Source organism: Ipomoea nil, unplaced genomic scaffold (assembly GCF_001879475.1).
Source record: "Ipomoea nil cultivar Tokyo-kokei standard unplaced genomic scaffold, Asagao_1.1 scaffold3169, whole genome shotgun sequence".
Taxonomy (NCBI): domain Eukaryota; kingdom Viridiplantae; phylum Streptophyta; class Magnoliopsida; order Solanales; family Convolvulaceae; genus Ipomoea; species Ipomoea nil.
In genome coordinates, this window is record NW_017619597.1 from 203,885 (window position 1) to 230,643 (window position 26,759).

At 32.2% G+C, this 26,759-nt stretch overlaps 1 protein-coding gene across 3 annotated transcripts; it reads right to left on the minus strand.

Moving 5' to 3' along the window:
* Positions 1–596: 596 nt before the first annotated feature.
* LOC109167478 (transcription repressor KAN1) lies at positions 597–22,627 on the minus strand. Of its 3 annotated transcripts, none has more exons than XM_019316484.1 (7): positions 22,623–22,627; positions 4,133–5,108; positions 3,952–4,028; positions 3,366–3,411; positions 2,986–3,163; positions 1,331–1,433; positions 597–1,201 (listed from the first exon to the last, which is right to left on the minus strand). In XM_019316484.1, the coding sequence occupies exons 2-7, from the start codon at positions 5,091–5,093 to the stop codon at positions 1,130–1,132; spliced, it is 1,437 nt and encodes a 478-aa protein (XP_019172029.1). In that variant the 5' UTR covers positions 5,094–5,108; positions 22,623–22,627; the 3' UTR covers positions 597–1,129. The 3 variants fall into 3 exon arrangements, with proteins under 3 accessions (XP_019172029.1, XP_019172030.1, XP_019172031.1); XM_019316485.1 differs by lacking the exon at positions 22,623–22,627 and adding an exon at positions 5,905–5,920; XM_019316486.1 differs by lacking the exon at positions 22,623–22,627 and having other exon boundaries at positions 1,331–1,430; positions 4,133–5,302.
* Positions 22,628–26,759: the final 4,132 nt, after the last annotated feature.

Genomic DNA, 26,759 nt, shown 5'->3' on the forward strand with positions numbered 1-26,759 from the left:
GACACAACCACCACCACCACCATCACTATAATAATAATAATAATAATAATAATAATAATAATAATAATAATAATAATAATAATAATAATAATAATAATAATAATTATTATTATTATTATTATTATTATATGTTCGCTTTCAAAATATGAACCAAACAGAAATAAATACAATTTCTTAACTTTTAGCCAAACAGAAAAGATAGTTTTGTGACGTGGATTATTTGTGATACTATAAGATCGAGATGAGGAACAATGAATTTTAGTTTCGACATTTATTTTTATTTTTATTTTTTCTTTCCTCCAATGCCTAATATAAAGAGTATCCATATATGTTTGGAGTATTAATATTTTTTTTTTTTTTGTTTTCTTTTTGGGTTCACATCTAAAAAAAATTTAACTAAGAGATTTTTTATTTTTTATTTGTGAATTTATATATGGCATTATGACAAAAGTTATATTGAAATGTGATCATCTTGACCTTAGTTCTCTATGATTATTATCACCAAATGGTAACATACAAAAACAAATATATACAAGTTAATTATTGTATATTGTATATATATAATATATATACCACAATATAATGCAACCAATGAATTAATGTCAGCAGACAACATTATCTTCATTTCCAAAAACTCAATTCTTCTTTGTATTGAAAATCTCCTTGACCTCAAACATTAGCAAAATATATATACTCCGCCATGCATACATCATCTTCTTCACCCTCCCCCCCTCTCCCATATATATATCTTCAAACTGCATTTCAGCTAAGCTAGTAATTCAGCAGACGAAGCCAAAAACAAAAAATAAGGGAAAAGAAAACTACAAAGAGGAGGAGGAGGAGGTTTACGTGCATGGCTGTTTTAGTATGTTAAAACCTTGGCTGTCTGTCGGCTGAGAATGCAAGTATATATATATATATATATGGGATGGAGCAGTTCAAGCTAGAAATACCTCTTTTTTATATTTATATATATCGAATAATGCATTCCTTTTTTTTCAATTCATTCCCAAAAAAACCAAAAGGAAGAAGTAAAACAAAAAGAATAACCTAATTAGTAAAACCCAAAACCAGACGATAGCGGATAGTGGATTGATCGAGTAGCTCGGTTTGGTTCAATAATGTTGTTTTAGTCACGCTCCTTTTGGACCCAGTCTGGCCTGCCTAATGTGAATTCCAAACTAGGGTTCTTTTCACAGTCCTGCAAAATAAATTTGTAAAAATATGGCTAAATTAAAGCACTATATTACATTCAATTCGATAACCATATATATAGTTCAGTAGCATAAGTATGAGACACTTTATATGATGAGAGGTTTTGTGTGCTTACGTCGATTGGGTGACCACATCTTTGTTGTGTTGGAAAGGATGATGATCTGATCAACCCATTGCTCTCCTGGGAACTATTAGTTTGTAGCCATGCTTCTCTGCTGCTGAAAAATTTAGCACAAAATTCTTTTTGAATATAATTGAATTCTCTTAAACATAATAAGAAGGGAACATTAAACAGAATCTCTAATTAATCATATATTCATATTAGCAACTAGCCCTTTGAGACCCATCCCAGATTGAAATCCAAAATATCGTCCACACACACTTATAAAGTTTAAACTTAGGGACTTTTCACCGCTCCAGCCTGGAGACAGGAGACGGTGGATGAAGCAAGTCCATATATATGTATATATGTGTGTGTGGGGGGATATATATTAAGTTATATGTATTTGGGTGTTATATATCCATAATGTATGATATATGATTATTGCAAGAAACATTTTTTTTTGGTTGATCCAGTACCCTAGGATTTTTCTAATTATTACACACACAAAAACTATATATATATATAAAATCTAAAAGTAATTAAAAAGACAAGATAGAGAATATAATTAGCTTGGGGAAGAGGGCAAGAATCCAGACAAAACTAAAGACATTTTAGAGAAGATTATGGATCCAAAATTCCAAATAAGGTTGAACTCTCTCTCTATATGTATATGTGGGTGTGTATGTATATATGTAATGTATATGTGTGTGTATATATACACACACATATATGATATATAGACTGTGCGGGCATGTCTATTTTTTGAATCAAAAGACACACAAAGACAAACACACGCACACAAAAACAATGGATGGCTTATATAAATACTACTTTGAGAAAAGGAGAGCACTTAAGTCAAGATTCTGGTCCCTTTCTGCTCATATATGCTAAAATCACCTCGTGAACAGAATAAACACAAAATGCATTAATTTATATTTATTAAAAAAAAAAACTAGACTGAAAAAGTGAGGCAATGGTTTGCTTTTTTACTTTCTTAATTAACCCTCCACTTAATCACCATTCCATCATTACTTCTTTCCTCTCCCAAAAGACTGAATCCCCAACCCTAAGAGTCCCATTTAGAAGGATGTAAGTTATCGTGACTCAATGACTCAGCAGACAAGACCAAATCACAGTGACTCCATCAACTAACACTACGCAAATATGGTCCAAAATATGTGTTGCAGTAAGTGATAGATAGATATATACATATATACATATATATATGTACAGTAGAAAGGTATATGTTGTACTAGGTACGAGATAGATAGATAGATAGATAGAGGGATTTATGAGATGGAGAATGGTATTAAAAGAGATGAAAGACAAGAAAAGCAAAAGCTGAAGGTGCTGGGGAGGGGAGGGGAGAGAGAGGAAGCTTTTTGTTGCTGAGAAAATGGTGGACGTGCGTTTGCATTTCTGATGAGATTCATGCAAAAGAAAAAGGGAATGAAATTAATCCCTTTCTCTCTCTCTCTCTATATTCAAATTTCCATTACTCTTAAAAGTCACCTGCTATCTGCTGGTGCAGATTGTACGTGCGCGTTTTATTCGCTAAAGATTTTTCCATTTTCTTTTCAAAAAGTGTAAAAGACAATTCAAGAAACTTAAATGATACTACTCACTCCATTAATTTCAATCAATGGTTTCTGATCTGATAATCTTACCTTGAAGAGTTGCTCCATAGAGTGGTGGTTGTGGAGTTAGGGAAATCCGGTTCCGACGACCCATCCGCCACCGCCGCCGCCGGATGCCCTCTTTGATCCATGAGCCGAATCCCGCCGCCGCCTGCGGCGGTGCTTCCCAGCACGGTGAGATCTTCTTCTCCGGACCCGTCGGATTGCCCTTCAAAACCAACGAAAAAAAATAAAAAAACAAAATACTTGAATTGAATTTCAATCTCCTCTACAATATCTATCTGGTAATGCAATAATGCATGCATTTCTGGAGTTGTATGGTGAATAAAAAACAAAAAAAACTGCATGAATATATATATGCAATAATGATTAGGCTAAAAAGAGACTAAAATTATCAAAGTATGAATTACCTGAGGAAGCAGCAGGCTTGTCAGTGGTTTTAACAGTTCTATACATCTGCATTGGGAAACCATTTTGCAAATTAAATTCAAAACCAAATCAAATAGCTTTTGGGTTGCTCTAAGAACAACTAAAATATAATCAAGCCCTCCATCTCTCTTCACAGCTAGAATACATACATATACTTCAATATATATATATAGAGAGAGAGAGAGAGTGTGATGAGTTTTGGTGCGTGCAGGCATAAATCTGAGGTTGTGAAGTACTGAAAATGTTGTTTTTTTCTGGTCATTAGTCACGAGGTCGATGTTTGATAAGGAGGTAGTAACAATAAACAATAAACACTACTACTCTAATACGGCTAGGCTGTATTATTGAGAAATGATGACTTACTTTTGTCTGTTACACTATTCTTTCTCTCTCTCTATCTCTGCCATCAGAAAATCAGACTTCTTTTACTGTGTATTCTTTAATTCATTCATTCACTGCACTCATCGGCTACTGTGCCGGAGCTACTCAGCTCAACCCACCCCAGAGAGAGAGAGGGATTGAAAGATATTCCCTTTTTCTTTTTCTATCTTTAAGTTTTGCTCTTACCTGCAAATGGCTCTTCACATGAGCTAGAGTGAGATCTTTGACATCCATTAGTTCCAGTACTGATTTTGGAGTTGCCCCTATATATATAATAAAATCAAATCATCAAATCGCGAACAAGAAAAGCTAAGGGGGGGAATTAATTAAAGAAATTATTAAATTAAAGATTTATTTGTTTACCCACTTTCATGGCCACCGAGGAGCTCGACGGCGTGGACGAAGCGGGCGTGGAGGGTGCTGGTCCAGCGCATTCTGGGGGCCCGCATGCTTCGCTTCGCGGGAAGCTTAGGGAGAAATCTCGATCTCATCATCATCCCGTGAGACGGCGGAGCATCGTGGTGAGGGTGGTGGTGATGGTGGTGAGAAGCTGCGGTGGCTCCGATTCCAACTCCGCCGTACTGGTTGTGGGGCAGCTGGTAAGCGGAAGAGAGGCCGTTGAATCTCCGGTAAGCTGCTGCGGCGGCGGCGGCGGAGGAGGAGGAGGAGGAAGGAGAGGGGTTGTTCAAGAGGGATAGATGATCGACGACGGGGTTAAAGAAGGGGGAAGGAGAGTGGGAAATGGAGGCGGTAGGCGGCGGCGGCGGCGGCATTGGGTAGAAGCACATCTTGCTGGGATCCTTGTTTTCTCGGTCCATGGGGAGGAAAGGGAAGGAACGGTTCTGATACACCGGGATGCCCTTGATGGGCCGCAAACCGTCGGATACATCCAACAGTGAAACCCCATGATTTATGTTGCTCATCTGGCTGCAACTGCTGTTATTACTATTACTATTATTCTGTTGAAAAGTATGCGTTTGGAGATGATAAGGTTGAGGATAAGTTTGTAAAGTCTGATGTTGTTGTTGTTGTTCCCTCCCGGTTCTCAAGAACCGGTTCTCCTCCGCTGCGGTGGCGGTCGGGTTCGCCAACGACAGCTCCGGGTACACGGCGGCGGCGGCGGAGGTACTAGTGTTGTTGTCCGTTTGACGGTGGCGGCGGTGGTTGGTGGGAAGATCGAATCCGGCGGCGGCGGCTACCAATTCATTGATACAAGACGACGGCCGGGAAGACGATATGGTGTTGTTGGGCGGGCTAATGTGGAGAGAAAGATCGGGAAGAGGGTTAGAACGAGAGGAGGGTTCAATGAAAACCCCTTCTAAGGGCATGTTTTCACCTTCTTTCTTTTATATATTGTATTCTCTCTCAACAAAACTTGCAAGAATGGCTACCTCACCTTCCCAGCTCCCTTTTGCCTTTTCTTTTCTACAAAGCTAGCTAGATAGAAGCAGCTCTCTTTTGTACGTGCAGGTTCTTGATTTAGTGAAGATGCAGCTTTAGAGGATTGAAGGAGAAAGAAAGAGAGATAAAGAGAGAGAGAGAGAAAGAAGTTTCAAATTAAAGAGAAAAAGAAAAGGAATTCCAGAAAGGAATGGAATGGAATGGAAAAGGAGGAGAATTGAAGAAGGGAATGGGGGGAGGATTTGGGTGTGGTGTTCCTCGAGAGTATATCTCGGAAAATGACACTAGAACAATGAGGTCTCTCTATCCATCTATACTCACTAGTCAAAACAAGCAAAACAGCTGCAAATGCAATAATAATAATAATATATATATATATAAAATTATTATTTCTCATCAAATTAAAAAAAAAAAAAAAAGAAAGAAAAAAAAGATAAAGGGTCACTTTTTGATTGATTTCCTTTTCGATTACTTCCCCGTAGAGGACGGGTTAAAAAAATGGTTGAGAGAGAAAGAGACTCCTCTCTGTGATTCTTTTTCCCCCACCCTCTTTGCTTCTTCAATTCTTCTCTACTACCTCTTGTCTTTTCTTTCTCCATCTCATTTACTTTTTTACTGCACATATATTTCTTCCTTTATCATTCCAGGACATTAATGAATTTTAAAGGCGTTCCATTTCCATGCTATAGAATGGGCAGCAAGGATAATGTTATTATTCAACGCAACCTACTTCTTCAATTCTCTCTTTCTCTTTTCTTTTCTTCTCTTCTCTTTTTAACTTACCCCGGCCCTACTCTACCAACACACCAACTCCAACCTCTTACTATAAACACATCCAACATCAATTTGGATCATTAGTCAAGTATTTTGATTTTTAATAATGTGACCAAAATGAGGATCCATTCCCCAATTTGGTTTATTACCCCCATCTACCACCAAAACTAAGAGACCCTAGCCACTTTTTATATATATAAGAGACGGATCAGGTCAAAAAGCACACTCAAGCTAGTGTGAAAGTGCACTGCACAAAATTGCAAATTGTAGTTCTGCATGGTGCACTTTTAGAGTATGTACATTTCTTGAATGCACTTTTACATGTAATAGGATGCATTATTTTGTAGTATTACATAGTGCACTTTTTGTTGAGTGACAAGGGAAACTTGTAGCCACTACCCAAAAGTGCGTACTGAGTAAACCTTCTCTTGTGACCCTAATCGACAAAGGATTACAAAGAGGTAAGCCAACTTAAGATGCCCATATAGCTAATTATGACTCGATCAAATCAAGAAGGTTAATAGGCTAATACACATTACAGTTTTGCATTTGCAGTTGGACGCTCATTCTCACTTATCCTTCCCCTCTCTCTCTCTCTCTCTCTCTCTCTCTCTATATATATATATATATATATATATATATATATATATATATATATATATATATATGTTTCAAATCAGGTGAGGACTTATCCTTAGGTGAGGACGTGAGGACTAATCCAGATCATTCATTTGGAGTGATCTAAAGGCTATGACAAAACAAAAACGGACTGCACAACAAAGTGGGATTGATGCACATCAATCACACTATGAATGCACAACAAACTGGGACAGAATGCACAACAAACTGAACACGGTGACATTTTCGTAAGTATCACCAACTTTACTATGCAAACATGAGCACCAAAATCTGTAATTTTTAGACTTTTCAAGGTTTGCACATTTTGCATGTTTAGTATTAAAAGATTGTACTTACAAAAATACGAAAGTGCATTGCACTTAGAGTTTTGATTTTATTGACTGAGTTTTTTGGTTTTATTTGGTTTAATATTTCACTTTTTAATACTTAGGGTCTAGCATTTATGGTTTATATTTAAAATTTAATTTTTTTTTATTGATTTTATAAAATTTACCAGGTTTGCATAGTTTTTTTTTTCTTTTCTTTTTTTGAAAGCAAAAGCGAGAAATGGATTACTGTAAAAGATCTGAAACAAAGTCAGGAGGGACAGAGTCCCAATACAATAATTCTGGGTGAGAATAGGCCTTTGAAGCTAAAGTATGAGCTAGGGTATTAGCACTTCTAGAAACAAGAGTAACAGTACAATGTTCCTACAGAAAGAGAGTGTATAATGTTCCTACAGTCGCTTGCAGCAATACCAACATAAGACCGAAGCTCTATCGTAGGGGTGGTAAGAATGTGATGAAGGGAAGAGCAATTAGTCTTCAAGAGGACAAAAGTGCCCATACGGTCTTTCAACCAGGACAAGGCCTCTTTACATGCAAGGGTCTCTTCCATAATAGGGCTCGTGCAAGCCGGAAGAACTCCGTTTATGGCTGCCAAATAGACTCCCGAGTGTGAGAACAATACTACTCCAAAAGTTGCCTTGTCAAGTGAAGGATTATAACCAAATTTGCATAGTTAGTTGTAAAAGATTGCATATTTAAGTGTTAAAGTTTGCATGGTGAAATTGATGATAATTACGAAAATGTCACCGCATTTTTTTTTTAATCTGATTAGATCCGTCAAATTTTTATAGAAGTAAAGTCGAGATTTGTTCTTAGTTTTCTCCGATCCTAAGCATATATATATATATATATATATATATATATATATATATATATATATATATATATAATAAATTTTTTTTTATATCACCTAGTCTAGTACCTCAAAAATGAAAAAGACAACTATATTTTAATCATATTAAATTTTAAAATGACAATGAAAAGATGTGATTTCTTCCAAACTAGTGGTACAAAAAATTCGTTATCTCTTGCTCTGATCTAGATTGTCATGTCTAAAAAGAAATTGAATATCGGAATAATTTTGGGTGATAGATTTTTTTTTTTTCAATTACTTGTTAGGACTGAAATATTCTTATACTGTTACTGTTTTTAGTAGAGACACCGAAGACAATGACACTAAAAATTTTCTTTTACACATAAGTATATATAATACAATACACACACATCTAGCTAGTATATATTATATATGCATATAGTAATATATTAGTACATGTACACGAATATATATGTATGAACATAAAGTACAAGTAGACCCATTGACTTGAGAGGGAGAGAGAGAGCGCTACAAAGGGGTATTTGTTTTGTAGTAGAGAGTACTGTATAGTTTGAAATATGTGTGGTGAAGTATGTGCATGTGCATAAACCTAAAGAAAAAAGAAAAAAAAAAAAAACACACATACATACATACACACACTACATTACCTTCTAATTCCCTTATCATACTCCCAAATATTCCCTTCTAATCTTTCAACAACTTTGTCTGGCATCTAAGGTTTTTATTGTGTCTTCCTCCACAGCCTCATATATGCACTTTGACTCCCCACCACCCCAACCCCCACTTTCCAAAACCCTAGGCTAAATCAATGCCTAAATATTCATTTCTTTATGTTTGGGATCCTTTTTTAACCATTATTATACTGCCTTACCTTCTTCTTCTTTATTTGTATTGGGAAGTATCTCCTCTGGCACTTTTAATGCTCTCACTGAAGATGAACAAAACTAGGTCTAGGAGTTGCAAACATCTTTGTGCTATCCTTTTTATTTTTATTTTTTAATTTGGATTTTTCCCATTAATTTATGCTGTGTGGATATAATATTGTTGCAGACACTTCTCCAATGTGACACTAAATGACACAAGTCCATGGGCAGTGTTTGGCTGGGACATTGGTGATAAAAATTGGATTTTTCACAAATTTGAGGTGAGATCCGATGACGCAATGGATAAATTTTTTATTTATATTATTATTTTTGCAGAAATTTGCCCATTGCGTTTATAAAATTAGCAAAGTACATTAATTTAAGAGGGGTGAAGACAGGAAAGGGAATTGGAAATGTGGATTTCATTATAGTACGTGTTGGCATAACATATAACTTGATTGTGGAATTAAAGTGTGTAGGGAGTATGAGGTTAGTTGCTTAGTAGAAGTAATGAAAATGTAAAGTGCAAGAAAAAGATTGATTTTATAGTGGTTCGGAGAAATTTACTATTCTACTCTTCTCCATTATCACCAATGAAGATTTCATAATGAATGAATTGCACAATACAAGTGAAAGAGAAGCCATCAACTTCTTCCGATTGGCAATCATTGAGATAGCCACGAGAGTCTCGTTAACTTATCCTTCATTGCCTGATCAAGAACTAATCAATAGTTAATCACCAAGTCGCCTTGCTAGAATGATCTTCCAACTTCAATTCCTTTGCCAGGAAATATGATATTTGTTGAGTGTTGGACTTTGAAAGAATCAAAGTGATTATTCTTTAGGCTTAGAATCCTTGATTTTGCAATGCATCAAGTTTCTCTTTCAATAGCTTTCAGTACTTTGATCACCGTAAATAGTTTTCCTAGCTTCTTCTTCTAAATTTGGGGTTCTCCTTTTTATAGATGAGGAGAGGTAAACGCCAACTTAAAATTTGAATTTTTTTTTTGTTTTCGCTCAATAAGTAGTACCTGCTCAGAAGCTCCACAATCACCAAAAAATTCGTTTCCAAATCCCTCGATCGACTTGTGCAACTTATGAACCATAGGGTCAAGACTTTTTTCTATTAGTGTATACGCACACTTTGGTTCAAAAGAACTTGTCTACTTATCACCAATTTTTCTTGTGTGTAGACTTGTAGGTGTCAAATAAGTAGCAATGTGCCTAACAAATCTTTTTATTCTTCTTCGTATGAGCTCTTTCCAAGGATGATCTTCCATGAAAAGATTCAATAAAGACTGTTTTGTAGCTTGGTGAAGTGATAGTAGTGAATGTCTTTGAGAAACCATTTACAACATCCTAGCTTGATTTGAGTGGAAAATGCCTTCTTCCGTCACTATTGGAAATTATGGAATTTTCGACCACGCGAAAATGATCTTAAATCAAGTCGAAAGCCTTGTTCCGACCACTTTTGGTATCCGGGAAAATTTTTGTTGCTATTTCCGACCACTTTTTGGTATCAACTTGATTTAAGATCACTTTCAGGTGGTCGAAAATATCATAATTTCCAGTAGTGCGTCTTCTGTTCTTTGATTTAAGATCAGGAGCCTAATTGCACTATTAATACTTGTTCGGACTTATTTGACCATTTTCTTATAAATTATATATATTTAGTTCAAAATTAGTCAAATATTATTAATTATATTATCTTTAAAATAACATAAAAATCTTTAAAAATACTAAAATGGTAGAAAATGTCTCAACTAGAAATTGAACCAAAGATCCTTGCCTCAAGGAACTCGTAAATGACAAATGTGCACACTGCACACAGATCATATATTGTTTATTAGATTTTTGTTTTTATTTTTGTTTGTTTGTTTTTTTTTTTTTTTTTTTTTTTTTTTTTTTTTTTTTTTTAAGAAATGAAAGTTAATTAATGTCAATTTGACCACATTAAGCTAAGGTTAATATTTATATATTGATCCCTTATCCATCCATGTCATAACCTTCCTTAGCCATTTCTAAGTGTCTTCATCGGACAAATATTGTATTAATTATAATTTACGATAAGATAGATTTGACAAAACCATCCTATTAAAAATAAATTGTCAAATACACATGGAAGGAAGTGTTGCATTTGTTTTGGGATATAAGCTCTTATAGTTAATGTAATTATATTGCCTCAATACTTTAGGGTGTGTTTGATTCATGGTTTTATACACTACGAATGTGATTCAACAGTAGTTAGTATTTGGTTGATAACCTTTTAAAACACAACTATGGAATTTGATTACACTTTCAATTAAAAATCTCATTTTCTAATTAAAAAAGGGTCTATAGTTTAATTTTTAAATTTGAATTAGTACTTTTAGTTGGGTTAAAATGGATTCAAATTTTCAATTTAGCAGTTGGATTTTATATTTTATATATTATACGATTATATAAGGAATATTTTTGATTGTTTTGTATTGTTGTTGTTTCCCACTTTCGAGGGTGGAGATTAGGGATGACAATTCGTCCCGTTCCCGACAGGAATTCCCGGCCCGTCTCTGTCCCGACAGGGACAGGAATGAGAAAAATTTTCGGGAAATGGGGACGGGGACGGGGACACCCCTCCCTAGCCCAACCCTGTGCCCGAATATATATATATATATATATATATATATATATATATATATATTAATTTAAGATTTTGACTAAAAGTTGAATGGGGACGGGGATTCTCCGTCCCCACCAAATTCTCTATGGGGATGGGATGGGAACTATTTTCAATTTCCCGCCAGGGATGGGGACGGGGACGGGGAGTATACTCCTCGCCCCGCTGCCATCCCTAGTGGAGGCCTCCAGAAAAGAAATCTATAGAGGGAGAAGAGAGCACCAGAAGAAGATAGTAAAATTTTTTAAATCCAGGATGATGTCCCTTCATTTTATTTCTACAATATATATACAAGTAGATGTTCTAACAAACATCGAGTTAATACCCAAAATCGTCTTCGACTATAGTGGTTTTTCTCAATTTTGTCCTAAACGACTTTGGTGACTTAATGTAGTCCCAGAGTTTTGTGTTTTTACTCAATTTCGTCCCAGACTTTTGTGTTTTTGCTCAATTTAGTCCCCCATTTGTTATTCCGTCCATTTGTTGTTAAATAAATAGACAATTTAGTAATTTTAATATTGGCATCTCTTTATTCATAGACATGTGAAGTGCGAAATCCCTCTTTTTTTTTTTACGAATTACTCCCAGAATCACTTCTAAAGCTGCGAATATAAAATTTGATTTGTAGGTCTGAAAGTAACTCTGGGTGTAATTCGTGTAAGAAAGAGAGATTTCTCACTTCGCAGGTTGAAAGTAAAGAGAGGTCAATATTGATATTATTGAATTGTGCCTTTATTTAACACCAATTTGATGGAATAACAAACGGAGGACTAAATTGAGCGAAACACAAAAGTCTGGGACTAGATTAGGTCACCAAAGTCGTTTAGGACGAAATTGAGAAAAACCACTATAGTCGAGGACAATTTTGGGTATTAACTCAACAAACTTCCTACCAAATTACCTATAGTTGCTAGTTTTATTTAATGACCAGAATAATTAAAATAAGATAAAGACAAAGTAAAAAAGCTAGATAATTTAGGAACAGACATAGTCATGTAGTTTTAGAGGTGATCGTGTGATCCGCTTATTGTGTAGATGGTCTGTCTTCTTCATAAATATAATATTATAAATTTTATTTGTGTACTACACAAAGCCAGGGCTGAATTTTGGGCTGTACAACAGCACAAGGTTTAAAATTTTAGAGGGCCCAATATTTAATTTTTACCTAGCTAGTTAAGAAAACTAAAGACAAAAAAATTATAATTAATCTTAAAAGACTCATTGGTAGAACTGTGTGTTTATTGTATTTCGTCTTGGAGATCTAAAGGTTGAATCTTGTTTATAACTCATTTGGTAAGGGCTCATTTATGGCAAATTATGCTATGGAACCGTGTCCACCTTGCAAGGTGGACACAGTTCCAAAACTGTCATAATTACGAATATAGAGTTCTATAATTAAGAACATAGAGTCTCTAATTGTGAATATGAAGTTCAAAAATTATGAACATTGAGTTCAACAATTATGAACATAGAACCGTGTCCACCTTGTCATTTATTACAAGAACGGTACCACGAAAATCTAGCTTCATAGTGTATCTATTGATATGTTAAATTTGTTTGTACTACTTTTTAAATTGTCACTGCTTTTTGTCATATTTGTTAGGATCAAGTGTCGCCGAGTCCTTCCAACCCTTCGCCCAATAGTTCAACAAGATTCTAATTTGTGACTTGCTATGATATCAATTGTCAGGCTCAACCGTTTATCACTACACCGAATGTTATATATATTAGCAAAAAGATAATTTTATTCCATTATACTTATGTAGTAGTCAACATCACATTTCAATGATAGAATTGAATGCTAAACTCAACTCTCTGCGTCACTTCCCAACCGTTTTACTTTAGAATCGTATGCCAGATCGACAACTATTATTATTTCATATATATTTTATAAGAACACATGTTTTCACTTGAACTTGTCTAAAGTATATATATATATATATATATATATATATAGTAGGGTTCCAATGAGAACACATGCTTAGGTGAGAACATGAGAACAAATCGTGTGCATCCATCTAATTGTCTAGATTAGATTAAGTGTGTGCGAACGTGAATTAAATGTGTGCAAACGCACTTAATCGCGTTTGCACACATTTAATTCGTGTTTGCACACACTTAATCTAATGTAGACCATTAAAAAATATTAGATGGATGCACACGATTTATTCTCACCTAAGCATGTGTTCTCATATGATCATCTATACTAATAAGAGCCCAAGAGAGTTAGGCTATAATGGGTAGAAAAAATGACGGTCACAGATTTTAATCAAATGAATGGCTCAGATTGATTAAAAGATTGACCAGATTTAAATTTTACACTAAAATTTCCTAAAATACCCACACACCGTTACTAATTCCGTTATAATTTTAAGAATAGCCGTTAGTTCACCGTTAACTTACTCATTGATTTCAATAAAAAAAAGTCTTAGGTTCGAACCTCATCCCAATCAAAGTTGGCATAATTAGTACTCTATTTTACTCTTATTAAATTATCTAAATAATAATTTAGTAGTTACAACAAAAAATAATACATATGCATTTCTTTAATTTAGAATTATGTGTCCTCAATGCCTTTATTCAAAAAAAAAAAAATTATTCATTATCAATAAATTAAATAAGAGAAATAATTTTATTAGTTATATTGTCTTTATTTTTTTCAATATAAAAATTCTTTATATTCAAATTTATTAATTGATTATATTCGCTACATTGTCCTTACAATGTCTTTATTCAGTGAAATTTTTTTTATTAATTATCAATAAATTAATTAAAAGAAATATTTTCATTAGTTATATTGTCTTTATTTTTCTCAAATGTACAAATTTTTACATTCAAATTCATCAATTGATTATATTCAGTACATTATCTATTATCTTTTTTGTGCACTATTTTTCTAATTAAATATCAAAGTTATAATACAAAATAATGCTATATATTTATTTACCAAGTATTTTATCAATACCATGAAAAATTAAAAAAATATAATTAATAAAGCCAACCATATTAACTACTTGAGAGATTTTGTGACAAAGAGAGTATTCAAATCACACAACAAATTGAAGTGAGAACTACCTCGCAATGTCCTTGTTTGACAATCAGCAGTTAGCGGTTAGCGTTAGCGGATTTGACTAGCGAATTTATTTAATTATTAACATTGGGTAGAAAAAATGACCGTCAAATTATTAAATCAAATGAATGGTTCATATTGTTCAGGTTTTAATTTTTTTCTTTTAAGATTTTCTAATTTATCCTTAATTATATGATTATCCATTTAACTTTTCCGTTAATTCACCGTTAGTCTAATTCTAATATTAAAGTCTAATATGGAATTATAACTACACCATTAATCTAATTCTAATATTAAAGTCTTAATAGAACTTAACCACAAATCCTAATGTCGGAATCTCCTCAAACAATATTAGTATATCTTTAATATTTTATGCCCTAATTTTTATTTGTTCTCCCTTATGTCCCGTATTTGGTTTCAACTATACCTATACAATTATTTTATTGACAATTATAATCAATATTGACTATATTATCTTGCATTTGTAAACTTAGAATTACCTATTTAACTCGCACGGGCTTAGCTCAATGGTTTAGTGGGTAGTATTTGGGAGAAGAGACCAAGGTTTGAACCTTGGCGGCGGCAGTGCGGGAATTATGTCCAAAATGGGCAGATTCCTTGTGCGTATCAGCATTTGGCCCTGTCTGCTGAACCATTGAGTCACCGTGATTTACAACTTCCCACAATGCTCTGTCGGGTCGGAGTGTGGGGGCCCTTGGGGTTGGGGACTCAACCTTTGGGAGAAGAATTACCTATTTAAATACGCAAATTCAACCTTCAATTATCTATGCATGAACAATTTCAATATAATCCTGCCTTAATATACTTTAAAGTACTTATTTAACAAAAAAGCATTGGGCATTATCTCAATCGCGCAATGCGTGTAAAAAACTAGTATATATATATATGGGAAGAACACATTTGTCCAACAGCCTCAAGGTGGATAACACAATTGAACTCTTTGTATAAATATAATCGATCGATTAGAGAGTATGTTTAATCACGTTGCTTAATGGTCCCGTTTGATAAAACAAATGAATATGGACAATATGCTAAATTTCTCCCAAATTTAGCAATTAAAAGTTAAGCTTTCTGTTTCATATTTCTCAATTGATAATGGACAGCTTTTGTGACTTTTGCTAACTCAATATTTTGGAAAACTCCCTCTGATGTTGATTTTTTTTTTTTTAATTACTTTTAAAAAAAATTCTATTAAGAGGCAGCATCATATGATTTTGAAATTCTTGTTTAATTTATTGTGATATCAAAATTTGGTACTACAGAGTTCATTTTTGGACCGTATCCTTACGTGCACAAGAGATCAGATTCCAACAACACATTAAGTCCTCTTTAAAAAATTGAAATGTATTTATACTAGTGTAAACCTATATTTATTTTCAATATGAGAGATATATATGATGGTCTTGGTTAAGTAATAAGTCAAGAGAGGGGGGAGGGGGGGGAGGGATGAAGTGACGTGAATAAACTTATTTAAATTTTAAAAATTTTCAAAGATTTTTGAGAATAGCTAGAATCTTAGATTAAGGAAGTTAATTTATCAGCACAACCATAAGGGGGCGTTTGGTTCAGGTTATATAACATAACTAAGGGAATGTGACATTCCAAAACTCACATTCCTATGTTTGGTTCACATTATCTCAGGGAATCTAACATTTCTCAGGAATGTCACATTCCCTCCACATAGGATTTTGAAGGGAATGTGATTCCCTTCAATTTCTAAGGTTATGTAAGATAACCTTGGTTATGTTAGTTTATCACACACACACATATATAATTATTTTTGTAATTATATATATATTTTTTATTTTTATTATGCTAGGTTAGCATATAAAATAATTTTATTTCTCAAGTTCAATATTTTAGTTAATATTTTAAAATCATGTAATTATATATGATACCGTTATCTTATTTATTTATTTTAATTTTTAAATTTATTAAAATATATGAAAATATGTTAAGGATATTATAGTGTGTGAATAAAAGATAACCCTAAACCAAACATGATTATATTACATATCCCAATTTTAACCAAAAACAGGAATCTAACATTCCAGTAATCTAACATTCCCAGCAATCTAACATTCCCAGCAATCTAACTTAGTTATATTGAAATCTTAACTAAGTAGTCCACATACTATACGATTTGGATACAATTTACAGCCGAAAATATTATTTGCACACTTTGTGATTTTTATAGATGAAAAATATATGATAGTAGATCTTATGCACATAATGAAATGCATGTACTCAAAGTAAGAGAGAGATTGTTAGGAATAAATGTATAATAGCTAGATTTTGATGTTGCATGTAAAAGAAAATTAAAAATTAAAACTCCAAAAATTTCCATTATAAAATTCAATACAACTTATATTCAATCAACATTACAAAAAATCTCTAAGTGGGTATTGATAGAGTATTAGAGTATAAGTCTACAAATGACATAAATGCTGACATCATAAAATAGCAAGAGTTATTTGATGAACGGAATTAGTTGTTCTCTCCTTTCCAAATATTACTTTAGTTTCTTTTAAAGGAGCACTTCACATACATATATGCCAATGGAAATTAAGTTGCATTTTGGATAGTTAAGTTTTCACACTTTTGTTACTTAATTCCCTTTTTGGTTATTTTATTTCTATTTCTCAATTTTTAAATTTTGAAAAATAATCTACTAGTATTGTATTTTAAAATTATTTCACATTTAATTCAATATGTCTAAAATTCTTTCACATGAAATGGCAAAATTTGGAAAAATGTTTGTCGAGTAAAGATACTTTTAAATATTTTAAATTAAATGTGAAATAATTTGAGAATAGAGAACGAAACGTCTCAAAAAATTTAAAAATTGTTGATGTAATTTGAAATTGTCATTATGCTTGGCAAAAAAAAAAAAAAAAAGAAAAAAAAAGGAAAAGTAAAAGAAAGATAGAAAAGTTTCAAATATACTTTTTGACTCTTATTTTCTTCAAAAAAGGTTGAATTTTATGTGTCGACAAATCAATGAATCTTATGTTTATTATATACTTCAAGGGAACAAAACAATTCTTGCATAAGCAACAAGTTGTTTTGTAAGTATAGTATCATCCTATAGTGACATTTCTAGAACATGATGCAAAGAAATTTAAAATGACGAATTGTTACAATTCCACTGTTGTAAAAAAAAAAAAATGCATACATTAAAAAAAGTCAAAAGTATACAATATTAACTTATATTTATGGTATGATATGTCATGTCGATCAATAATATTCAAATAATGATATGTTACATATTAAATTATTAAATGTATATTGTTGACATAATGCATCCGATTGGATGCATCATAGTGGATGCAATAACTATTTTGCAATGTCCCATTGAGAATTAAATGCATTATTTCTTTTATGATCCTTTTTTCTCATCTTTCCACTACTGCCTTAGCTTCCATTCTGGCTTAATATTTTTATTATTATTATTTTTAATTTTAAAAGCATTTACCTTTGTAGAATTGTAGGGAAGTGATGATAAGACATTTGCCCATCAGCTACATCTAAAAGCTTTATAGCACCAAACATGTAATTGGTAGAGTTTGAAGGACTTGAAATTCATTCTTTGGAAACTATTTTTCTCTTCTTAGGTGAAAGAAAGTGTGAAATTGGAGCCAATTTGCGTTGAGTAGAAGTTTGAATTGGATGACCAAGTTCGACATCTTATTATTAAAATGTGATGCTAACAGTTGTGCAAGAGTATAAAGAAATAAATATGATAGTTGGTTACTAACTATAATTTTTGGCGTAATAGTAAGAACCTAATTGATTTTAACAATTGACATTATAGCAGGTTATAGGTTATAATCCCATTTTATTGCTGGGAAAGAATTAAATATGCAAATCTCAAAAGCAAGGTGATTCATTGACGCTTTTGTGTTCTTGATGTATTGTTTAATTGATCAAATTGACAATGGCTATGTTTGGCAAACTTAGTTGAAAAGGTAGCTGAAAGCTGAAAAGCTAGAAGCTATAAGCTAAAAACTGAAGAGCTGTTAAGCTAACAGATTATGCTTAAAAATGTTTGGTAAAATTATCTTTTAAATAAGCTGATAAATGTAAAAAGACTAAAAAAGACATCTTCATAAAATTTAAATAGTTTTAAATTTAAATAGGTTTGTTTGCATATTAAAATTTAACATTTTGAAATGAAACTATTAGCATAATCATGATCTAACATCTCATAATGAAATAGCAATATTGTTGCGAATCTCCTATCTCAATATAGGTCTCACTTAAATTTTCATTGATGGACTTATGAACGGACGATTAGAGTTGGAACTTTAAGGAGTTGCTGGGTGGTGAAGAGTTGAGGATGATGATGAATAAAAATATAGGAGAAAAGGCCAAAATGGTACATGATGTCATTTATTTAAAATAATAAGGATAAATATGAAAAAAAAAAAAAAAAGTTAGAAGCTACTAGCTTATTTTTGAATCGCTACCTAAGGTAGCATTTTAAAATAAGCTCTTACTTTTTTGGGAAAATGACACTTTTTCCCCCTGAGTTATATACCTATAGCATTTTTGCCCCCTAAATTATTGAAGTGGCTGTTTTCTCCCCTGAAATGTTAAATGGACATATTTACCCTTCAACTAAATATTTAATTTATTTTTTTTTCTCCAACAAATTATGACCATAATTTGGTTCAAACCAAACAAACACTATAGCAACCAAACCGAAATATTCCAATTACAATTTAGAATCGAAATCCGATATTTAGAGTTTATTAAAATCGTGAACCAGAACGGACGGTTCATGTTCCGAACTGAAAAAATAAAATACATATATTGTTGAATTTATACTATTTTAAAATAAAAAATAAAATTTTAAAATAAAGGCGGTTCAAAATCGTGAATCGGATCCAGAACCGCCGGTTCACGGTTCAAGATTCAATTTTTTTGATACATAATTTTAATAAATTGACATTTAAATATTGGATTCTAGATCTGAATTATAACCGAAAACTATTAATTCGATTGCTATAGTATCCGATTCAATTCAAACCGAACCGTGCTCATCCCTACGTATACGCAATAATTTGTTGGAGAAGTAAAATAAATAAAATGTTTACGTTAAGGGTATAAATGTCAATTAAATATATCAGGGGGAAAAAACACCACTTTTAGAATAACTGAGGGGGCTAATGTGCTTACCTAAATAATTGAGGGGGAAAAAGTGCTATAAGTATATAACTCAGGGGTAAAAAGTGCCATTTTCCCTACTTTTTTTTCTTTTTTCTTTTTTTGAGCTAAAATAAGCTCTTATTTTAAGCTACTAGTTTATTTTGAAAAGATTACCACATAGAGCTTAAAATTTATTAGTAGCTTAAAATAAGATATAAGCTCCTAAATAAGCTGTCAAACATAGCTTGTATAGGTGGACTTCAAACCAGTGCTTAGAGAACTTTTGGCAACTCATCTAAGGTTAAATTCTTACATTGTGCACTTGAATTTCAAGAAAGATATGGTAACTTTTTGCTCATTTGTTTTGTGACTCAATTTGTTTGATTTTCCCCCCTTTTTGAAAGTTATGATAAATGACAGTTACTTTTAAAAATGAAGATCTTTTTAAAGCATCTGACACCTCACCGTCTAATTAAATTTGTTACATTAAAAAAATATGCATGGAATCCCTAAGTTGATTCCCTTATACAAATATTTATTAAATTAACACCATCATTTTTTAATCATTGATCATCCTAGATAGATGTATCAAATTAGTCTACATGAACATCTTATATATTCATTTGTGTGTGTATGTGTGCGCGCGCGCCAGTGTTCCCGTGAGCCCACCCTGTTATATGAGTTCCTGTGGACAGATCTGGGCCATTGAATACTTGAGATCAATGGCTTAGATTTGGCCAACTGTGCAACTTCGCAACTGTGCAATTGTGCAACCGGGCAACTAGAGACTTCACTTGCATAGTTGGCGAAATCTAATTCATTGATCTCAAGCATTCAATAATGACTCAGATTTGTCCACACGGACGCATATACCAGGATGGACTCATTTGATCACTAGTGTGTATATATATATATATATATACACACACACACACACACACACACACACACTAGTGATCAGGTGCGGGGAAGGGTTCCAGTGCGATTGTGCGGTTGACGCACTTAAGCATTAAAATGGCGCACCTTAAGTACATAAACCACGCACCTTAAGCTACAAACAAAACACCTTAAGAACACAAACCACGCGCACCTAAAGCTTTAGGCCGACGCACCTTAAGTACACAAACCACGCACTTTAAGTACACAAACCACGCACTTTAAGTACACAAATCACGCACCTTAAGAAGCAAAACCACACACCATAAGTACACAAACCTCGCACCATAACAACCGCACAACCGCATCTGAGAACACCAACTGCACGGAAATCCATATATATATATATTATATACATACATACATATAGGTATGGAACTTTAATGAGGTAAGAACAATTTTGTTTGGTAAAAAATAATAGTACAATATTTGTAAAGTAATGTACAATTGTACTATTATAGAAATACAAATAAAAATTATTAACACCATAATGACCTAAATCATTCCCAATATTGCAAAAGCATAATTAAAATATTGAGTTTTGTTCTAAATAATCAAAAGAAGATAATTACATGGAAAAAAAAAGGAAAAAGAATTAAGCTTCCTTATTATTATTCTTTGATGCTCAATTGTCAATGCCATGTATATAGTTTGGCTAATTAATTGACCAAAGTTCATGTTAAATTTTTTATTGTATTTTTTAATACTTTTTTTTTTTTGAAAATTGTATTTTTTAATACATTCTAACATATTCATACTATATGTTTAACAATTATGTCAACTCTAATTGGGATAGGGTTTGAATCTAAGACCTTCCTTATGAAAATCTATATAAGTTAAGAATAATAAATAGTTAACGGAATATGAACCATTCATTTCAATAAACAACTGGACCAACATTTTTTTTACTTTCCGTTATAGGCCTAAGTTTATTGGCACTTATTAGATTAATTATTTAGTAGAAATTTTCACAACTTTTAAAACATTTGAAAATAATCTATTTAAATGACGAGTAGGTAAGAAATATGACAAATTATATTATGGATCATTGTCCACATTTCAATGTGAACCACTAATAAATGTTCATTTTAGTATTCTGAATGTTCATTTTTAATGTAGAGTTAATTACTAAAATGGTCCTTTGACTATAGTGAAATTATCAATTTAGTCCTTAACTATTTTTTTAACCAATTAAGTCCCTTAACTTTAAAAATTTTAACCAATTTGGTCCTCCGTTTGTTTGACCGTTAGTTAACCGTTAACTTGGGACCAAATTGGTAATTTCGCTATAGTCAAGTGACCATTTTGGTAATTAACTTTAGGGGTAGCCAATTCGGTTTAGTTTTCTCGAATCGAACCGAACAGTATTGGATTCTTGTATACCGAACGGTCCGATAAAAAATCGACCCGAACCGATTGGTAAATTATTTGGTAAAAAATTGAACTGAACCGAATATCGTTTGATTTTCTGTTTTTAAAAATATAATAAATAAATAAATAAATAAAAAGTAAATCCAAATCCCTTGCTACTTGCTCTGCCGTTCAGCTCATATTCTCACGGGTATCTCGGTATACAAGAATCTATTACCGTTCCGTTGTTCGGTATATTACCGAATCTAACTAGTTTGGTACGGTTCGGTTCGAGAAAACTTAACCGAACTGCCCACCCTTAAAGTTAATTACCAAAATAGTCCATTGACTATAGCGAATTACCAATTTGGTCCCAAGTTAACGGTTGACTAACGGTCAAACAAACGGAGGACCAAATTAGTTAAGATTTTTAAAGTTGAGGGACTTAATTGGTCAAAAAAATAGTCAAGGACCAAATTGGTAATTTCTCTATAGTCAAGGGACCCTTTTTGTAATTAACTCTTTAATGTATAGAAGATTCTTTTTTCAATATACTACCTAAAGTGAACTTTGATGTCTGTTTGGTACACTGTAATTTAGTTGTAAAGGAATTGAAATTCAATGTACAGGTGAATTACATTGTTTGGTTGGAGGGAATTGCAATTCCTCTGAATTACAATTTCCTCCTTTTGTTGAATTGCAATTCAATCATGGGGTACCCCCATGAATTGCAATTCAATGGATGTGAGAAAGACAAAATAGATGAAATGACATTATTACCCTTAGTTATTATTACTATTATTATTACACAAAGGTATTTTAGTTTTTATACCACTTCTTTCTTTCTCAATTTCAGTAATTCTATTTCTCCCTACCAAACACGATAATTTAAATTTCTACTTTATTCCACCTTATTCTTTTCCCACCAAATTACAATTCCTTTCTCTCATAATTCATTCTTTCCAACCAAACGCCTTATCAAATAATACACTAAAAATATAAAAAAAAAAAATCATACTAAAAATAATGTAACCTTCAATATATTAAGAATAAATATGTCTGTCAATGGTCCATGGTATAATATGATTGGACAAATATTTGATGGTTCACTTTTAAATGAGTATATGACATACATTAACACAACAAATAATTAATCATATAAATATATGTCTGTCAATGGTCCATGGTTTAATATGATTGGACAAATATTTGATGGTTCAATTTTAATATGAGTATATGACATACATTAACACAACAAATAATTAATCATAATCATTGAGTGATATAAATTTGTAATTTTAACTAAGATGTCATAATTTTAATTATTTAATCCCTTTTTAGGTCTAATAAAGAACATAAATATTAAAAACACAACAAACATGGCAAATCCATCCTAGTAAATAGTAATGATTCTCGTACTAAGTAGATATGGTTGCTTCGGAAGATCTTGTGGTATCATATGTCCTCGGAATCAAATTGCTGATATTTTCTCTAAAATCTCAGGAGTTCAGGTCCAATCTTCAAATTTCTCAATCCGAAGAGTCAATTCTTTGGCCTAGAACAGTATAAGAAAACTGTGGAATTTTTATTAGAGTTAATTACTGAAATGGTCCCTCGACTATAGCAAAATTACCAATTTGATCTTTGACTATTTTTGTTGACTAATTAAGTCCCTCAACTTTAAAAATCTTAACCAATTTGGTCCTCCGTTTGTTTGACCGTTAGTCAACCGTTAATTTGGGACCAAATTGGTAATTTGTTATAGTCAAGGGACCATTTTGGTAATTAACTTTAAGGGTCGGCAATTCGGTTCAGTTTTCTCGAACGGTACCGTACCAAACTAGTTAGATTCGGTAATATACCGAATAACCAAATGGTAATAGATTCTTGTATACCGAATGGTTCGGTAAAAACTCAAACCGAATTGAATTGTTCGGTAAAAACCGAACCGAACCAAATACTGTTTGAACTTTGGATTGCTATTTTGTTATATATTAGAATTTGGATATGGACTATGTAAACACCATAACACATAATATAAAACTTTTGATAACAAACCATAAATAAATCAAATAAAACATTTACGAGAGATACCCGTGAGAATATGAGCTGAACGACAAAGCAAGCAACAAAGGACTTGGATTTACTTTTTATTTATTTATTATTATTATTATTATATTTAAAAAAAAAAAAAGCAAACGGTATTCGGTTCAGTTCAATTTTTTACCGAACAATTCAGATCGGTTCGGATCAATTTTTTATCGAATCGTTCGGTATACAAGAATTCTATACCGTTCGTTGTATATTACCGAACCAAACTAGTTCGGTTCGATTCGAGAAAACTAAATCGAATTGCCCACCCATAAAGTTAATTACCAAAATGGTCCCTTGACTATAGCGAAATTACCAATTTGGTCCCAATGTTAACGGTTGACTAACCGTCAAACTAACGGAAGACCAAATTGGTTAAAATTTTTAAAGTTGAGGGACTTATTGGTTAAAAAAAATAGTCAAGGACCAAATTAGTAATTTCGCTATAGTCAAGGGACCATTTTGGTAATTAACTTACTTGTAAACTTAGCCAAAATACTTTCCCCAAATCGATAAAAGCCCTAAGTTGCTTATGTAATCAGCGAAGAAACCCTACTCCCATTTTTCTAAAAAATCAAATTTCAATTTTTCAATTCTATTTATATTAAAAAAAAACAATTTAAATTACAATTTTTTGACAAATACATAAATTTGTTTCGTAACATGGACAAGCTTGGTATCTTTTCCCTCGATTAGCATAATTCCATGACATTTTGATGGGTAATAAATCATCACATCTACATTGAAAATTATCCCCAAATTGAGGGAAAGATGAAGTACCACAACTAAGAGATGAGATCCTATCAGTAATGGCTAAATTAGTTCATCAAACATATAAAATAGAGAAACAACTTACCTGTGAATTTCGCAACTTGGAAGTGGACGAATTTGAGATTTTAGAGCTTGGGTAAGAAAAAGACCTTCGATTGTAAGTATAAGAAGAAAAGAATGACTATTTGCGCAATGGGTTTCAACATAAGAAGGGGATTATAATTTGAAATTCTTGTTTTACCCCTCTACTATTAAATTGTTTTTAAGTTTTTCGTTAGCTGCAGACGGAATATTAACGCTAGGGATCAAACTCACCACTTCGCTCATAACTGAGGGACTAAACTCGGATACGACCATAACTTAAGGACTGAGTCAAAACTTGGTTATAACTCAGGGACTAAAGATGCAATTTTTCCTTATTATTATTATTATTATTATTATTATTATTATTATTATTATTATTATTATTATTATTATTATTATTTTGGGTACAAAAGTGTATCATTTTTATCTACATAGCTACACAAAAGAACTGACTTTGTTACTTTACAAGAGGGTGGAGCTGGAAAGTGGGAGAGGGTTGGGATGGTGGATAAATAGCCAACAATGTTTATCAATATAAGGATGAAGTTACAATGACCAAATTAAAAAGTTTTTATCAAAAATTTTCATAATAGTATTTGATATGCTGATGTAGCAATATATGATTCATATTTGATTAATAAGTAGATTTATTTTTAACGTGAGGCGGCGAGTTAATCAATTCAGGGTAACTAAAGAATAAAAGGTGTTTTATTGTCACGTCAAATAATGAAAGATTTTGGTGAAAATTTTTTGTCTATCTCTTATAATTTTTACTTTATGGCTTGTTATTTAATATACTGTAGATTTTTTTCCTATATGCATTTCATTCTTGCCGAGACTTTTTTTTAAAAATGATATTTCTTTATCTAATCATCAATTTGTGGTGATATCAGAATAATCGATAAATATTGAATGTTTTCGTTTTTAACCTTTATAGATAATTTCACATCAAGGCAATAAGTGAACATAGCATGCAACTTGTGGTAGGAAAAATAACCTTTTTTGTTTTGTTTTGTTTTGTTTTTTTTTGTTTTGTTTTTTTTTTTTTTTTTTTTTTTTTTTTTTTTTTGTAACAAGAAAAACTCGTAGTCACCAACCGAGTGTGTGCATTGAATAAATTTCACATTGTGATCTTAGTTGAAAAATAATCACAAAATAACTAAATTAGTCTAGGTTGTCCATAACTAACTGGTTCAAACCAATTCAAGAAGACCAATAGACCACCCACTAGGATTTGAACTTGAAACAATGTGGTTATAAACTAAGCGAACAATTTGACAAACTTGATTGACCTTGCTCCAACATTTTTTTTTTATTAATATATACATTATTGTGTGGTTATTGTGTCAAAATACATAAATAAATGAAAGTACTCCATACGTACTGAACATTTACTATTTTAAAAGATTTCACTACGAGATATGAAACGCAGCGCACATTTATAACCAAGCATCTACCACATACCGTCCAATATTGAATTTGTGGATTGAAAGTCCCAATATCTAACTTAATTAACTAAAAATGTTTAAAGAATATGCTTATATTAAGTTATTTGTCCAACTTAATTATAAGCCAAATTAAAGGAGGTGTTTGGTAAATAGATATTAGCTTATTAGATTAGTAGGTTTGACTAGTTGATAGCATTAGTTGATTGTAAAAAATTAAAGTGTTTGGTAAATTACTGTTAATTGATTACATGCAAAATAACTCTCAAAAAGTTGTTAAATCAAATGCACACAAAAGTTGCATCCACTCCCCATTGTTCAATCACTCAGTACACAATACATTTTGTAAGAATCAATACCTCCACCATCGAAGTTCGATTATGTGACTACTCATTTGAAATGATAACAGAAATGTCATCACACTATATATATAATAGTTAACCGTACGCATCTATTATTTAACAGAAAATCCACTAAAAAATATTTTATAAAAATAAAAAATAAAAAATAGGGATGAGAGTGACACATCCCAAATTCCATTTAATTCCTCATCTTTATAGTGTGACATTTGCAAGATGGTG

Bases quoted from the DNA above. Each gene is read 5' to 3' on its own strand.
- LOC109167478 (XM_019316484.1), bottom strand. From the start codon at position 5,093: ATGCCCTTAGAAGGGGTTTTCATTGAACCCTCCTCTCGTTCTAACCCT. The intron at 3,412-3,951 runs GTAAGAGCAAAA...TTCCCAATGCAG, and splicing joins ATGTGAAGAGCCATTTGCAG to ATGTATAGAACTGTTAAAAC. The intron at 3,164-3,365 runs GTAATTCATACT...TTGGTTTTGAAG, and splicing joins CAAGCCTGCTGCTTCCTCAG to GGCAATCCGACGGGTCCGGA.